This window comes from Phaethon aethereus, assembly GCF_964289735.1.
Source record: "Phaethon aethereus genome assembly, chromosome: 11".
Lineage (NCBI taxonomy): Eukaryota > Metazoa > Chordata > Aves > Phaethontiformes > Phaethontidae > Phaethon > Phaethon aethereus.
Genome location: NC_138587.1, coordinates 18,554,935 through 18,572,458, shown reverse-complemented (window position 1 = coordinate 18,572,458; position 17,524 = coordinate 18,554,935). Strand labels below are relative to the sequence as shown.

At 42.7% G+C, this 17,524-nt stretch overlaps 2 protein-coding genes across 6 annotated transcripts in view; one reads left to right on the top strand and one right to left on the bottom strand.

Annotated features, from left to right (window-relative positions):
• Positions 1–6,260, top strand: part of LOC309408810 (6-phosphofructo-2-kinase/fructose-2,6-bisphosphatase 4) — a gene marked incomplete at both ends in the record, with an annotated part of 29,875 nt that extends 23,615 nt beyond the window's left edge. For all 4 annotated transcript variants that reach the window (XM_082004781.1, XM_082004782.1, XM_082004780.1 and 1 more), the window contains 2 exons: positions 2,918–2,982; positions 6,201–6,260. In XM_082004781.1, the coding sequence (XP_081860907.1) occupies positions 2,918–2,982; positions 6,201–6,260 (125 nt within the window). The remainder of the gene's footprint in view (positions 1–2,917; positions 2,983–6,200) is intronic.
• A 10,137-nt stretch (positions 6,261–16,397) lies between these two features.
• PRKCD (protein kinase C delta) overlaps positions 16,398–17,524 on the bottom strand; it is a gene marked incomplete at both ends in the record, with an annotated part of 29,642 nt that continues 28,515 nt past the window's right edge. For both annotated transcript variants that reach the window (XM_082004829.1, XM_082004830.1), the window contains one exon: positions 16,398–16,556. In XM_082004829.1, coding sequence (XP_081860955.1) covers positions 16,398–16,556 — 159 coding nt within the window. The remainder of the gene's footprint in view (positions 16,557–17,524) is intronic.

Sequence of the window (17,524 nt, the reverse complement as noted above, 5' to 3'; positions counted from 1 at the left end):
TCCTTTGGTTAATATTTGCTCATCTTTGGTGCTCTATTTCACTAATTCCTCTGGAAAACCCATGCCATTTACATGTGTCTGATAGAGTAAAATTTCGTTTTTTATTGAGGGTATTGCTTTTTAGAAGACAGGCAAACCGTCGTTTATGTAGGTTTATCATCTTACAAAGGATGTTCCTCTTACCCTTAAATAACTTTGTTCTCTTCTCCTGAAGTATTTTTTTGGGGACCTTCACGCTACCACATGAACTTACCTTGTTGGCACATGTTTGTCAGCAGCTATTATCAGTGTGTAGCTCAGGGGCTTTAACTGAGATTTGCTGCTAGCTTGTACAGTGTGTGTATGGGTTGCAGCATGTACTACTTGGCTTTTAGGCTGATTGCTAATTAAGTTTTGTGTGTGTTTCAACCTCAGCTTAACACGTGCCTGCTGTTAATTTTCTTTAAGTGATGACTTAATTATATCTTCTGATACCTCATGACACTTCAGAAGATTATTTATAGACAAAGAGAACTATCTGCACCGCTTACCAGGAAATGACTTGCCAAAAAATGGTAGTCAAGTTATTAATCGGAAATGCAAAGCTGTCTTTGATTATCAGCTTTGAAAAATAGCAGTCTAGACCTGCACTTTCTTTTTTTGTTACGTTTCAAATAAAGTTGAGACGAAGTAGATAGCTGCGAAATCTCAAGAGATTTTGTCATTTAATTGCAGTGACGTCCTACAGTAAGCAGTAACCGTCTATGCTTTGGTGACATCTGGCGTTCCTAGCCTTGCATGACAAGCTGGAGTGTTGAAAATAGAGATTTAAAACAGCTAAAACTTCTATTGTTGTTGTTGTTAAAAAGTCAGTTTTTGGAAAATGGATTCTCTTGAGTTGCTAGTCTCAGCCTGTTTCCACAGAGAGGTTTTTGTTTCGGGGTGGGGGTGTGGTGGTTTTTTTTTTTTTTGTTTCTTTGTTTTTTTTTTTAAGTGGGAGGTTGAGTGTTCATAAATTTAAAGAGAGCCTGGATGTTTGCAGTGTTTACTCACCTACTAAATGAGGAAGGGGAAAAGAGTGGTATGAAATACCATCCCTGTCCTTTTGACTTCAGTGAAAGAAATGCCATGGTTCTTTTTTAAAGTGTTCGATACGTATGTCTGATTAGCACATTTCAGTCGACCTACTTCTTGGAATTTGACCATCTGAAAATGTAAACTATTTATAAACTAGTATTCTATAGCATTATTTCAAGCTGATGTGTCACTTGGCTCCAGTGAGGCAGGATGCAGGATCAAACATGGTGTGTTTAATACCTTACAGCTAATCCTGTTCTGGGGTAACACCTCCCGTAGGGGTTTGCTCTTTCTAGCGTTTGAAGCTTGCGTCATTCCCACCTTACACGTCTGATCTTTAGTAGAGGAACATCTGTTATGGCCTGACAGTTGGATTGGGATAAATGAGACTTTTACCCAACAATCCAGTGTATCAGTGGTCTGTGTGGGAGCGCGCAGGAGAGATGCCTACAGCAAGATGCAGCTTCAGGACGTGCACATAGTCACTAAAAATGAGTTGGGAATACGCACATTGCAATTAATAGTGGAGTAAGTTGGGTCCCTTTATGTTTAAAGCTTTCCATACTATAATTTTGTGGGGGGGGTGTGTCTTAAACTCAGCTAGCGGTACGGACCGAGAGGTCTGTGTGGAAGCGCGTCTGCTCTGTAACCAGTCCTCCTCAGTAGTGGCCAGCATCAGGGATCAGAGCTTGCTTTTGCTTGGCGTCAGGCGTCGCAATGGGTCTGTGAGCAGAGGGATGACAAGCGTGCTGTTCTAGTGGGAGATGTGTGCTGTTCCCCCTTAAAATCTGTTTTCTTGTTGACTGTTTTGCTGAGTGCTGGCCCTCCTGCAGCGTGTGCTCACAGTGTTCATGACAAATGGGGTTTCTTTGAAAAGGCTGCCCTGAGGAAAGCCAAATATGTGCCCTATTAATTTATATTTTTGGGGTTTTTTTTTGAAAGTGCAGTGGTTTTCAATGGAAAGGCTAAAATCACTTTTATCTGGCATGTGGTAATGCTATGGAGGGTGTTGTGACTTTAGGAAATAAGTGAGCAGAAAAATCTGAAAAATTATGTGTGATAGAAGATGGACTCTGTGGTAGGTCAGAGGAATTTGACTATTCATGAATGTTGTGTAGGGTATGCTAGCTTATAAAAGTAATGTTCATGTGAGGTGAGGCAGTGTTTGGCAGCTTGATGTTGATTAAAATGGCGTGGCCTCAGTGTATTGAGCAACTAATTCTCTTAAGTGCGTCAGTTTATACTACCTAAGAAAAACTAAAGTCAGAAGAGACAACTACTCCTTACTTCTCTGGAGTTTTCCATTTTTGGGTGAAGAGAAGTTCCTTTTCAGAAGTCAACTTTAAAGTTCCATTTAGCTGGGTGTTTTGCATGTGTAGAGGAATGGGGGTTGCTAACAACACAGTGTACCTTCTCATAATCATTTTCATGTTTTAAAAAAATGAGAGGAACATTTATCTTCTGCATTACAATGAAATTCTAAGAATTGGTTTAAAAAACCCAAGAAGTTACACATAGGAACTTTCTGACTGAATGTTGTTCGTGTATGTTTAAAAATGGGAATTTGTTTCAAAGAAAATGATAAAGATAAGGTGAGAACAGGATATGGATTATCAGGTTGGAAATTATATTAGTCCTGGTGGAATAGATTCATTCCAATAGCTTTAGCTATTCAGAATTTGGAAGATTCTAGTACAAATCAGAAAGGAAAAGTGATGAAGCTTCACCCATTCAAAATTGTATTGCATCTTTACTATTTTCCTGGTTTCAGCCAGGATAGAGCTGGTTTTCTTCACACCACAACAACTATGAATTCGTTTTTAAAGCAGACCAATTCTAAAAATGTGTTTTCTATCAACAGGGTGTAAAGTAGAATCTATCTTCCTGAATGTTGAAGCTGTAAACACACACAGAGATAAACCAGAGGTAAGAACGTTTTTTAGATGAGAGAACTTGACGTAACGTACTATCTGAGCTGATTTCCTTTGTCCTTGTGGTTAGAAATTATTTGAGCTGAGCGTATCTAATTTTGCAGATCAAGCTTTACTACCAGTTTGCTGTTGGGGGGGGAGTCCTTTTTATTGAGCAAATTTATCTTGCATATGAGCTCTAGCTGGAGTAGTTTATCATCAAAAAATGAATGAGAATTTGAGGATATGGTATCAATCTAAAAGCTGTATAAAGTTCTTCCAGGCTTTGTCATTCAGCAGAAGTAGGGTGTAGTCAAAAAGTACATTGTTATGAATGCCACGCTTATTTTAGAGAGAGTAAATAATGAAATCATCAGCTTTTCCATCACTGCGGTCATTGCTGTATGAAAAAGACGAATTGATGATGCCACCTGTGTTTTAAGCCAAAGGTGGAGAGGAAGACTAGGTCTCTGGATACAACAGGACAACTGGGGAAAAAGAAATTGGATGTATTTGTAAAATGTAAGTGGAGATAAGATGTCAGTCCACGGCGGCTTCGGTAGTCTCTCTCTGTCAGGCACACGGTTCCGTCTGCTCCTTAACGTTGACATGAGCTTAGGCTGATTCTGCTGCTCGCGCAAAGCTCTTCCTGTGCTGCATTATGAAAGTTACGTAAAATGTGTCATGATTGAAAATTTCTGGTTCCCTTGCAGATCCTCATGCTAATGCTGCTAGGTACGGCACTGATTCCTTGCTGAGGTTATGAGCCATGCCTACCAGTGAATTAGAAGTCAGTTTGATAACGTGAGAAAAAAGGGCTGTTTGAGGTGGTTTTCAGAACAGTGGTTTGTGGTGAAAAGGAATGTAGTGATGTGTGTTTATAAGTGTGTATTCGGTAAGGTATGTAACACAAAATGCCTGACCTTGACTTTCATGCCACGTTTGTGGCGGTTGTGCGGGATTCATGCTGGAGGTCTGCAAAGAAGTGTTGTCTTCATGACTTGTATATTCTGAGTTCTGAAAATAACTGACTTTTGGTCATTCATAGCCAAGACGTTTTCTGTTAGGTAGTTGTATTGTGTATTTCCTCTCTGTTCCCATTTCTCCTTTGTCGTTCTGCTTTACCACTTTTGTATCTGTGTTCATTTTGTTAGTTTTAGGAAATCCATTCTGCTTTCGCAGTGCCTAAAAAGTGTTGGAGAAGCATGGTGAAAATAGATGAGGATGTCTTAGAGCAGGTGTTAGGTTATCTGTGTTAAAGAAGGTAGATCAACTGAACATCTTTAGTTTGGCTGATAAAATATTGGTGCTGAATTTACAGCTTGCTAAAGTGTCTTGGGAATTGCTGTTGGAAATAACGACTTCTCTAACTGAAGGTGTTTATTTTGAGGGAGAAAGCTCTGCCTGAATCACCAAGTGGCTCTGAAAAGGTCTAGCAAGTGATGTGGCCATACTGACATTGGTGTTGAGTGGCTGTATTTCAGGTGCATGCAGAGGATCATGCAGATCCAGTTGCATTGCAGTGGACTCAAAGACACAAAGCTGTTTGTTTAGAACAGAAATGAATTTAGTTAATGAATTTTAAAAAAGAAAAAAAGGAGCAGAGGCATTTTTATTAAAAACCCCCAAACACTTATCTTCCTCTGCCACCAAAGAAACCCAAAGCAGTGAAGTATGGGTGATGCAAACGCTGTTCATTTAGTAGGGCTCAGTGAAGGACTAAGTTGATCCTGTTTGCATTTAAATGCTGCTCAGAGGACTACGGAAATTTCAAAAGCTTTCATTTACATCACCTACGAAAATGTTAATTACTTCTGTAAAATTAAATTTTCAACTAGTCTATTGAAGTCAAAGCATTTAATTAAATACAGCATCACAAATAACAACATTGTTAAACAATGAAACTGTTTCATTAAGACTTGGCCAGTATGCTGTTCAGTGCCCCCACAAGTAATTGGTAGTCCTTGTTTGAGAAGAGTGCAGACAATCCTTTTTGGCTTTGGCTGAAAGCATCTATTTTCACATTGCAGAAATGCAGGCAAAGCACTACAGTGTTTATTTACAGCATGTGTAAACTTCATTGTTTGGTGATGATTTCTCTGAAGTGGATTGAAGCCTTGTGTCTGTCAGCATTGTAGTGGCTTAAGTTCCTGACCTTTTCCAATGAAGGAGTCTATAGTCTTTTTACTGAAAATAATTCAGGGGAGTTTCTAGCTGTTGCTTGGATCGCCTCTTTGAGACAGAAAACAAGCACTGGGGTAAAATGCCTACTTTGCACGTCTGTCTTTCTGAATGACAGATAGGGAGAGCACTGGTAGCAAGGGATCCAGATCTCCTTTTTCATTTTGTGGGGTGAAGGGGAGAGCGCTGTTAACTGAAAGCTGAATTTGCTTACCACAATGTAAAACAAGTAAGACTCATGAAGCCCGTCAGCATGAAGTTTGAAGAGTAGGCAATGATTTGGCCTAAAATGTGACAAATCTTAGATCAAGACCTTGGAAGGAAGTTCAGAACATAGCCTGCTTGCTTGGTGGAAGGGAGAATACTGATTGCACGGTGTTTGGGACTTGCATGAGGTGGTACCATGGCAGGCATTGATTCCTGAGCCTGGTTCTGCACAGCTGCACTCAGAGCCGTGCTTCCTAGCGTGAGTGTTTGGCTGCCTTAGAGGTTTGGTTTCGTTTGGTTTTGAATGATTTGCTGCGTTGAATGTAATTTTTTCTTTCTACAGCCCCTGCAAAATGAGGTGATACCTAGTTGGTGTGATCGATCTTGAATGGTTAAGGTGTCTGGGAAAAGATTTTTCTGTTTTGTCAAGAGTAGTACACTGCCTATAACACAAACGTTAAAGACTTGCCTTGGGAAAGTATATGGCACAGTTCAACAAAGTACTGAAAGTTGCCAGATGGGTAGATGGGTATGTGCTGAAACACATACAAGTGTTTAAGTGGATTCCTGCTTGGGCCTGTAAAAGGCTTCCTAAACATGAGTGACTCGAGCTTTTGGTAATATTATCAGCATGGGATCAGCAATTACTGTAAATATGTTTTCCGTAGTTCTGGGACAGCAACCAGCTGTAAGTCTGCTGCATTCTTGGGGGGGGGGGTGGTGTAAGAAAAATCTCTGCTTTTAAGTAAATGCAGCTGTGTACTTGTGAAGGAATCTGGTTGGTATTTTTGTTGCCCTTACTACTGCATGATAAATGTTCTCCTCTGTATTTTTATTATTACACAGAATGTAGACATTTCCAGACCTCCCGAGGACGCTCTTGTAACAGTCCCTGCTCATCAGTGAATCCTGTGTGCTGATCAACTATCGAACTTGGGGTGCTGTTTTCATCCTACTACTTCAAAAATATATTGAAAAACTAATCATTCCAATCACTTTGAAATAAAAGCCCCACCCCAACCCAAGACCTAAACCAAATGTTTGTACAGTGCATGACTTTGAAAAAATGATCAAATCACAATAAAACTGTATTGCACTGATTAATTCATTGTGGATGAGTTATCAAACATTGATCGGCTGTTTTTGTAAATTGCTATAAACTAAAAATCCTCCAGCATTAAGTTTTATTGTAACAGCCAGCAATCATTTAATGTTAGTTGCAGTGTGTTTATGCAAGCCATGAAACATGACATCCTATGGGAGATAAGAAAAAGTTGGAGTTTGCTTTCTAGGCACAAGTATTATCTGTTTCAGTGCCCTTGGGAGTGATTGGACTGCTATGTAGCATAAAATAACAATCCATAGTTACTGTAAAACCTTAATCCTCCTGATCTATAGCACTAGCTCTCTAGATGTGCTAATTAATGATGTGCTGTTTGAAGAGGTAGTAGGTTTTCATTTTGTTCCAGAACAATTACGCAAGGTACAGGAATGTGTATAAGTGGGTTTTAATATATGACTTTTCTGAACAGCTGTTCTGCATTAACTAGGCTTTAGGGTTTGCCCGCCGGCAGAAGTGATTTTAGATTTCCTCTTTTCCTGCTTCTTGTGTGGACGTGGGTGATTGAGTGTTTGCAGCTCTACTCCGTATGTTTTGTACCCAGATTTTATCTAGGCTACAACAAGCAGTGTTGACCGTTGCAGAGGTGGAAGCAGAGTTAGCCTGATGATTTTGTAGCTGGGTTGTGACTCCAGTATGTGCAGCATCTCAAACCAGCAGGGTATGCATCCTGAATTACAGAAAATCCTTTCACGGGCTGGAGAAGACTGCAGCTTGTTTGAGACGCGGTGCCATGTCTTGGCTCCTTTTTCTGCCCACAGGTTACGGTGGGCAAAGCGAAGCAGCGGGAAGCATCTGTGCCGTTGAAGCAGCTTTGTTTAGGTAGCGCTGGGTCTGGGAAGGAGGGCAGGAAATCACCGAGTCCTGGAACCGTTTTCTGAGGGGGTCTTTTAGTTCTGAAAGTAAGCAAGAGTGGTGTGGCATGGAACGCTTTTATCTGTTAGGCTTTTCAGGTGGTATGTTTTTCCAAAACTGGGATTTTGGAAAAACATGTTGCATGTCTGCACTTCTAAAATTGCACTGAAGTTTACAGAGGTTTATAGCTTGGGCTGGTGGAGGAAATGGAGGGGGAAGATGGAAGGGGCAGGAACTTGGCCGGAGAGGAAGGCCGGGCTCGCCTGCTGCGTGGCCAGCGGAAGTTGGGGAGGGAGGGGAAGCGGCAGAAGCGCTCAGGACCCTCCATCCCTGCCAGCTGCTGCCAGCCTGATTTCCTGGGGCGGCTGCTGCTGCTGTTGTTGCCTTTGCTCAGCACAGCGCTCACTGTGCTGAGGGGTGCAACGGAGCGGAGTGGATATTTAACAGCAGTTTTGCACTCGTAAGGGGTCTCGTATTAGGGCGGGATTGCTTAAGAGTCCTCTCTGGCTGATTTTCTTAGTAAAAGCAAGGCCTGATGCTGGGCGGGACGCGGCAGCGACAGTTTGGGGCACAGCTTGCTGAGGGAAGGCTGGTGGATAGGAGTGTTGCATAGTTTATATTGTGCTGTTTGTTTCTCTCTTTATGCCTGTACTGGTTGTTCAACTGTGCAGGGTCCTTATTAACTGCATCTGCCTCGGCTGTCTTTGTGGCTCCTGTGTCCTTCAGAGCCCTCTTCCCTAGAGGAGTCTTCTTGCAAAATCTTGCTGTTTTGCTGTGAAGAGCGCATGTAGCTAATGAAAATAAAAAATGAAATGGCAGATTCTGTCCTATTCGGAAACCTGTAGCACACTCTTTCTGGAGAGAGTCAGCTCTGTGGGGGGGGAGGAAAAGGCACAAAGCAGGGGTGAGTGTAATGAGGAGAGGAGGAACAGTGGTATGAAAGTGTGTTAGAGTTAATCTGCGTGAGTCTTCCCGGAGAGGACTGGGTGAGATGGACCCTTGTGCGAGGCAGAGCGAGACCGATCCTGCCCCGCTGAGCCTCCTCGGGGGGTGGGCGTAGGAGCAGCGAGCCCCTGCCCGGGCTGACCAAGGGAGTGCCCATATGCCTTGGTAGAAATAGTATTTAAAAAAGGAGCATGGTGTTTTTATTCCCACTCCTGTGTTTCCCGGGCTCTCCAGACCGCATTGCCGCTGGTGCGTAGCAGTGGTAGTGCTGTTCCCGGGACGGTGGTTGTGGCCAGCTGTGCTTTGGTAGGGCAGTGCTGAACAGTTGCAGGGACACCTTTGGCCCCAAAAGCAAGGCTAGAACCTCGGTCATCTTTCTAAGCAGCAGCACTCCTCTCTCAATGCTGAGGGCTGTTCTGGAAGTGGGTGCAATGCCAGCCGCCGTAATCTAATCTAACATGATTCCTCGGAGTAGGAATCCATTTACTGTTAATGAGGATATTAGTCCCTTTATAAGCCTCAGTTCATCTGGCCTTGCAGTTAGGTGTTCCATTTGTCTAATAAGCCCTAGGGTGTGTTTATCCCAGATGGAGTTCTCTTTCGTCCGCGTAACAGTTCAGTGTGCTTTGCTTCTACAGCCTTTTCCCCATCACATTTACTCAGACTTCCTGCTTTCAACTTCGTTGGCTACATATTGATATTCCCTCTTGGGTCTGTCTGAGCTGCTAAGACGCTGCTTTCATCTGATACCTCTCCCTGACTTAAATAAGCTGTATCTTCTGCCTTGTCCTGACAACCTTGTTTCCTTTTAGTTTCATATTACAGCCATCTAGTTCTTGCTGCTTGTGGACTAACTTCCAGTACCTCTGGATTCCTGCATATTGATGCTCCATTTCATGCTCCATTTAATTTTCTTTGAATCAACAGCAGATGCTCAGTTTAAAAGAATTTAACAAACATTCTTGGATTGCCTGTGGAGACATCTCTGCAGTCCCAAGGAATTTCTGGGTATGTTGCATCAGTTGCTAAGAAAAATACAAACAAATGAAACAAATGCCAGCAGGTTTTGTGGTGTTTTTTTCTCTCCATTTTGGTCACGCAGCGTGTGACTTGTTTCGCCAAGTCCTCGCGTTCTTAGGCAGATGCCGATGCTTTTGCCGTGTTCTTTGCTGCAGAAGAGATGCTTCTTTCTGAAATAGGGTGGTGGTTTTTCTTTCCTTCAAAGAGAGAAGTCGGAGTGGGTTGGGCAGTGTGCTGGTGGGCACAGAGATTCCCAGGACTTGGATGACTGTGCCCAGCAGCATTTGTGTGTGTGTGTTCTCAGAAGCCTTGGTGCGGTCTGTTTATGGTGGAAAACAGGGTGATCTGCCCAAGGGCTTGAAGGCTGATGAGAAAGGAAAGGGCTGACGCTAACGTGGGAGAAGTGGTAAGGGCAGAAGGGATGTCGGCACACTTCAACCGCAAATCAAACCTAGTACTGCTTGTGTATCTCCTGTTTTCATACGAAGTGGCTGAAAATCCTAGAAACTGGGGTTGGGGAGGGGAATGACTGTTCAAGTTGATGCGTTTTGACTGGTGGAGTTGTACGTGTGCTCTCTGAGAGCATGTGCCCAGAGTCCGCTTCCCAGTGTGCTAGTGGGGCTCTCCTTTCCTTGAGTTGGACTGAAAAGACTTGTTTTGGAAGTAAAAGTTACTAAATGTGGTTATAAAGCCACTGAAACATCATCTGAGATCAGAGTGACATCTGCCAGCGTGCCTGTGTATCCTGAAGTGCATGTAAACTTTATGTTTCTAGCTCTTTAGGGAAGACTTTTACGTTACCAGATCTTTAGGGAGTTGTTCAGAGTCCTTTCAGGGACTTCGCTGCTTACAGACAGGGTCAGAATTAGCGTTATAGCTGTTGGTGTTACGGAATCATTTCCTGGAGTGTGCTCGAAATGGGGAGAGATGGGCTTCCCTCCCTCCAGATTTTATCAGTTCTTGTGTGGTTTATGACCTTTGCTGTGTGGTTTTGTTTTCTCTTGAACTGTAAGCATTAGAAAAATGTGGTTAAAAGCGGTGGTTCAAGGGAAGAAAGTCCTAAAAAACATAACATTGTGACCTGCATATGATGTACAGAGACTGATGGTCCTACTAGACCTGGTGTAATATGTGTCTTAGAGGTTCTTTTTCACTGGCAGTGGAGAGCCTGCTTTAGGTGTCTGAGGGACTTGGGCTCTGCGAAGCGTGTAGCGGCCAGGACGAGGTCTAAGCTTGGCTTCTGCTCGCGGGCTGGGACCTTTCCTTGTGTTTTACAAAACATTTTGAGGAAATAAGCATTAAAGCTTGCTCATCTTTTGCCTTGTGTATTTGCAAATTGCCTTTTGCCTTGGTAATAGCCATGTGCTAAGCAAAACTACAGCAGACCACGAGACACCTTGCTTTAAATTTTTTTTTTTTTTTTTTTTTTTTGTCTTTAAATTTGCAGAATGTAGGTGTGGATCGGTCAAGGGAGGAAGCACTGCGGACAGTACCTAACCACCTATAGCTCCGGTGCTCGGGGGTGGCAGCCCTTCCTCTGGCGCAAGAGCATGAAGTAGCAGCTCAGGTCCAGGAGAACGGAGAAGGCGTCGCTGAGCGAGTTGGAACGAACGCACCTCTCCCCTTCACTTTAAGACATTTCGAATGTGATTCAGCTTCTTCGGAGAAAACCTGTAGTTCTGGATAACTCCCAGTGCCGAAAGGTATCAGTAAAAAGATTTATGGGAGGCAGAATAGAGTTGGTTTTAGATTTTTCGTATGTAAATTTGTGCAGTTTCAGTGGTTTTTATTGTTCATCTGTGGATACTGCAAGGTGGTTAATTGCCCGTGTCAATTTTACTGTCAGATTTTAACTAGGTTTTACTTTCTTTTTGAAGTGTTTTTCTAAGAGTTCCTCTTATTTTTTACTGTGAATGATTGCCTAGAACTACATGGAGGTTTTTTTGATGGCGTATTTAACATACGTGAAATTCTACATTTTGAGCATTGGAGGCTTCATGTTGCAAAACTACTTTAAATGGGAAAGCCTGTCAGCTGTGATAGCTTCTCTGTGTTTTAAATGGAGCTTTGATTTGCCAGCCACAACTTAAATTTTTCTGAAATGGCAAGACTTTCCCCTTGGAAAACAAAACCATTTAAGCTAGATTCGCTACCTGAAAGATTCTGCTGTTTTAGCAAGATCTTAACGTTTTCCAGGGGCCAGCTGTATTTTGGAAGGCAGTGGAAGATGCAGTATTAAGTGGTGGACGTGAGTGTGAGTACAGTTAGCAGCCTGGGTAGTGAATCGAGAGAGAGAGTGTTGTCCTTTCTGCTGCAGTTGCAGGACAGGATGAGCGGCTTTTCTGAGACTGGAAGGGAGGGGAAAAGGATTCAGACTGTCAAGGGCTGCAGAAGCTGCTTGTCTTGTTAGTGCTGTGATTTTTATTTTTTTGTTTTTAGGCAATTTTTGGAATGAATTGCAACATAAAAGTGTATGTTTCTCTTTTATAGCCACTTTTAATACGTACATCAGGAAACAGTACAGAAAGGTTAGGTGGAGTTTAACCCTTCTAACAGCTCATGCAAGAAAAACAACAGGTAAATTCTGAAATTATTTTTAACGTGGCACACCTGCCTTGAGTTTGTGTTGTTTTTAAGCATCTTCCACCATCCCAATTCTTTGCTGCTCTTTTATACCTTGTGAAACTCCAGTGCTAAAAATGGAATTTTCTGTTTGTTGAGGCCACGACCTTTTAACTGTACTAAATCAATGTGTATTTTTTATGTGTGTTACCAGACAACTGAAGGGAGCTGCCAGCACTGCTGCTGGCTTTGAGTTCTGACACGAGGAGGACTATTCTCTGGTAGTTGGACTGTTTTTTCTAAGGACTTCTCTTCAATTAATTGAGCTTTTACCATGTGTGGTGTTAGGGTTTTTGTGGTGGGTTTTTTTGTGTGTGTGTGTGTGTGTGGTTTTGTTTCTGTTTTGTTTTGTTTTAATTATTCTCAACTCCTGTATGAAATACCAGGCTCTCGTAAGGTAGTTTTGCAGGCAAGGGCTAAGTTGTCTTTTGTTTGTGCAGGGTTTATAAAATAACGTGCTGCTGTTGTGATTTGTTTTAATAAGCTAATTTCAGCAATATATTCAGCTCTGGAAGTAAGCCATACCGTATCGCTGGGTTCCGTTTCAGATGAGGAATGTGTAGGGTACGGAACGACCAGAAACACTTGCTTCAAGCGCTGCTGTCTAAAGCTTTGTGTGTGCGATCCACACGTTCGGTAACGCTCATTTCAGATCTTTATTAATTCAGCTGTGTCCGTAGTTATTGCGTGAGGAGAGAGACCACACAGCGCTGCTCAGAGAAGTTAATTTATCGATGCGTAGTTAACAAGGCCACCTTCGTGGCACAAATGTAGAAGTAATTTCCCCTCCTGATTTTACGTGTGCTCAGCGTGGGGCAGCTCTTGCTCCTCCGGACCTCCACCGTCCAGCCATGCCCAGGAGTTGTTAAAACAGGTTTTAAATTAAGAAAGTCGGAGTTTATCTGCCGTTACAGAGGGCAAATCCCAGGAGACTGTATTAGAAAAGCGGGGTTTCACCGGCAGATGGCCGTTCCTCTTAAACTTGTTGAAGACGTGGTGGAAGGAAAGGTTTCCTCTAGTGAGAGCTGGGCCCAAGGGCTGCTTCTCTTCACTGGCAGGCATGGCTTGAGGTGTCTCCCCTCTCTCCCTTATTTTGTTTCTACCTTTCTCAACTTTCAGAGGTGCTGTAAAATTCCTTGAGGCTAAATGTTTTATGTATAGAAGGTATTTTCATAGCCTGCTTTTGAATATACTGTGATGAGTGTTTTACTAAGTGGATGTTCCGTAAAAAGAATTGTATGCAAGTGTAAATAAACTGTTACGCTGATACTTGAAGAGGAGAAAAAAAAAAGATGAAGTTGTCTGTACTACTTTTGGAAGGTACTAAAATCACTGACTGCATCCGACCCTTTGTAGCTGGCAAGAGCAAGTGTAGACAATGAATGTAGATCAGAAGGGAGTGATGGGGTTTCCCTGGGGCGTAACCAGCATTCTGGAAAGGCACTGTCAGGAATTGCAGATAATTGTCACTGTCTAAAAGCTGCGTATGTGTCCCCACCCCTCACGGAACCATCACTGACAGGGGAGTTGAAAACCTTCGTCCCGATCTTGTACATTTGTACCCATGTTTGTTTTACTGCCTTCTGACTGTTAATGCACTTGCTAGCTCAGATGCGGTCTCTCAAATGGGATTGAACTGTCTTTTCTTACGTCATTGGCCTTCGTCGTCATCTTTCAGACAGATGTAATCGTTTGACCTTTGATCCAAGTAATAAAGATCAAATGCTACAACGTGTGCTGCCGATGTGTGTTTCTTTCCGTGTCCCTTTACAGCGGCTGAAGTGCCAGGTGAGTGTTCCTGCAGGTCAGCAGGTTGCGGCAGCTCTCGGCAGCGTAGGAGTTAGAGCTTCTTTACGAGACCTTATACATAAGAATTAAGTTAATTCACTCCATTTGGTTGTTTTACTCTGACAAGTAATTATAATTTAAGTAACAAACAGGAAAACTGAGGAAGATGATGGAAGAATTAAGTAAATACAAATCGAGATTTGCACGCGATGGAGGAGAAAGGTAAGATTTTATTAATTCTACCTGCTTGTTGCTGTTTTAAGGTCTGATTCACTCTAAAAGCTACACTGTTCTTACATTGTCTTCCAAATGCTGCTGCTTTTTTGAGAAAGCTGAAACCCAACAGCAAAATGCTGCCTTCTGGTGTGCAGGGTGCTTGTCATTGTGAAGGATAAGGACAAAATAGTTTACTGCTTTGTGGTTTAGGATTATGCACTCAAATATTCATGTCTTGTTGATTACTGTAAGCTTTTGGGTGGTACCCACTTGTATCTTCTCTACCAGGTGGAGCAGTGTTTTCTTCATTTTTTAACTCTGCTGTGTATTTATGTTTGTGTGGGAGGTAATTTTTTTTTTAATATTTTTTTTTATTTGGAGCCTTTAGGCTGCTTTCCGAACAAAATTCTTCAGTACCTCCATCTCGCTGTAGCGAATCCATCTGCCGACTGTTGGCCAGGCGGCCCTGGGGCTCGGAGGAGGTGCCTGAAGCTGTGTGTTCTGTGGAGCTTTCATTTCTGTGGCCGTAACGAGCCAACGTCTGCGGCAGGGGAGTTTTCTGTTCAGGCGGAGCAGTTAAGACGAGGCCCGTGGCTAAGCAGTACAGTGCCGCTGCCGAGGAGGGATATGGTAACAGAGGAAAGGCACCTCTGTCCGGGTGTAGTCGGGCTGTTAGAAGGTGCGCTTGTGGCAGCAGGAGATGCTCTGGGTAAGTCGGTCAGGTACCAGCTGAAGAGTTGCTGTGCGAAGACCGAGGTCCTTCCTGAGTAGGCTTGGCACCCCCTTACTCCAGAGAAACGCAAATAAGTGCAGTGAGCAAATGTTCCCACAGGCAACAATTCCTACTTATTTACTTTATTATGATGATGATGTATTATTACTCATTACAGCTTCTTGCAGTCCAAACAACCGATGCAGCCACCTTTGTAACTTCTTCTGTTGAAAAGCATCTCTGCTCGCGTACAAGCATCCAGCACTGAAAGCAGAATCTGGTGACAAATGGCAGAAGTGACTTGGCAGGTTACTGGAAGAGGGGAAAAAACCCAAGTTTGCTGCTCTGCCTGGCAGGGACCTGCAGTGTGGTGGGGGTTCGCCCTCAGACCGGGGCTGGTGTGCGTGCGTGCGGTCGTAAACTAGGCAAACCCGGTCTGTTTGGAAGTACCAGCTGGTTCCGACTGTTCCAGCCTTAATCTGCTGTATGCTTAGATGACATCTGAGTCTTACTGGCATTACTTGAATTATAAGGATAAGCTAGAGCTGTTCTTCAGAAGGAAAACAAAGGCGGCACTGTATTTTCTTGAGTCTTGTTGGGGGGGGGGGGGGTGTGTGTGTGATAGCTTTCTCTGGCGCTTTCAGCAGGATTAACAGTCTGAAACTACCCACAAGCTACTGGGTGCTCCCGGGAGCTCTGTAGCATTGTGTCACTGCTGGACAAACTGATAGTCACCTGGAAATATTTTTTTTTTCCTGCCTGCTCAGTGGTTGAGAAGTAATTTGCAGTAGTGTTATATGATAAAGCTTTTAAAGAAACAAGGGACCTTGCTTCATTCTGTATTTTATGAGCGGAGTGTTTTTTCTTTCTCATTAATAGTTGTAATAAAAACTCAGAAGTGATCATTGCAAAGAAGCAGGATCTAGTCTTGTGCCCTTTTTACAGCAAGTAGGAGCCACAGCTGCTGTATTAAAACCAAGCAAATAAAACTGGAAGAAAGATTTTTGTGCTTGGCAACAAAGCAAGATGCTTCCTCTCTGGCAGATGGGGTAAGTGGTACTAAGGCTCTGTGCAGTTGTTCCCTGATGATTTTCTCCTGGTAAGCTGCTGGGACCATAGTGCTTGAGTTAATAAAATTGTTTCTTAATTTTAACAGTGGATACTTGTGTTCCCGGGCAGTGCGCTGCGGCAGGACACGGGCCACACTGTCTTAAGCTTACGCTGGCTCGGAATAAATGCAGAGCGTGGTTGGTGAAGCTGGGCTCTGGCTTGTGGTATTTTTGTAAGTGATCAGGGCTTACAGATTGTTTTTTAAAGGCAACTGGAGTTCAATTGTATAGCCTACAAAAAAAAAAATCATAAAGCCACAAATGAAAGTGTAATGTAACTTTCTTTTAATTGAAGACAAATAAAAGAACCACGAGCTCAAACACTTTTTAAAAAGACATCATCTGTTCCCCAGTGGCTTCTCTTGAGCAAAATATACAGCATATATATATATATATATAAAAAAACCACATAACTACATTCAAGTACCAAACAGAATTTACATTTTCCCCAAAAGAGAAAACAATGCAATGATTCACATACCTTAAACCCAACCATGCATAAAAGAACACTGCCAAGGAAGCAGCAGTTGGACATAATTAATCACACTACCGTGTATTATTCTGAAGTATCGGCAACATCGTCGGAACGTGCAACACTTGGGCATTTCAGGTTTATAGCATTTAATCCTGCTTTAAAGTCCAGGTACGTTTAGAGACTATTTGTCTAACATCTGTTCAAATTTAGGGTTGATAAAAGAAAATCCATCAAATGCAGATTGATCCATGGACTCGATCAGGTTTTTGTCACTGTAAGACAATTTTGGCTTCTCACTCAGAAATTCTCTGTCAAAGTTGTTGTAGTCGCTTGCTGACTTCTGTGTTAAAGAGAGGGGAGATGATAGATAGTTTGAGACAACCTTTTTCATTTCTTCCAGAACAAATTGCTTAAATGCAAGAGTGATTTCTTCAGTTTCATCCCTCCTTCCCCCCCACCTCAGAGAAAAATCTCATTTTTGCCTATTTTAACAGTACTGTAAGATTGTAACTGGGCAGTTGCTTATTGTTAGTTGAAAACAAATAGCACCAGGTTGCTTTGGAGAAGAACCACCTGAATTTGTGATAACGTTTCACAGAATTAACTGAAGAGTCTCTATTGCCAGAAGCAATGCAGCACTTGCATTTCAGCCCAGCCTTTCTTGCCATTAACCACAATTTTTGTGTTCCCAAAAATCATTCTACGGTCTGTACTTGTTCAGAGAAAAAAGCGATGCTTTGTGGCAGCTACTTGCTGTCTGGATAAAATACTTGTGTATGTTTCGTAAAAATTCACGTTACCAAAGGCCACGTCAAGTCAAAGGTTACTGTTCGTAGCATCCTTATGTTTCCAGAATTCCCATTGCTATGGGAACATGCAACACGAAGCTGCCTGCTCTTGGACGGGACAGCTCTCCTCCATCGTGTATGTAAGTACGTTTTAAAGAGGCTGCGTTACCTCCAGGTCTTTTTTACCTGTACCAGTAACAGGGTGGAGGAAAACGGGTTTGGATTTTTAGCCAGGTGAGATGAAGCAGCAGCAGCAGCCCACGGTGATACAGACTATGAGTAACACACACGGTCTGTTCTTTAGGTGTTTTTTCATGTAACATTAGGCGCATACGTTACAAATAGCTCTAAGTGCATTACTGTAGAGAATGCATCTTTTGGCCCACTTTGGAGACTCTCGGATGAGTCTGAAAGGGGACATAGTTAATGCTTGTGCAGAATGCCTGAAGGCAGTTACCAGCCGAGTTACTGCTGCTTCTCCTGTGTGGCATTACAGAGGAGAAAAATGAAGAAATGGAAT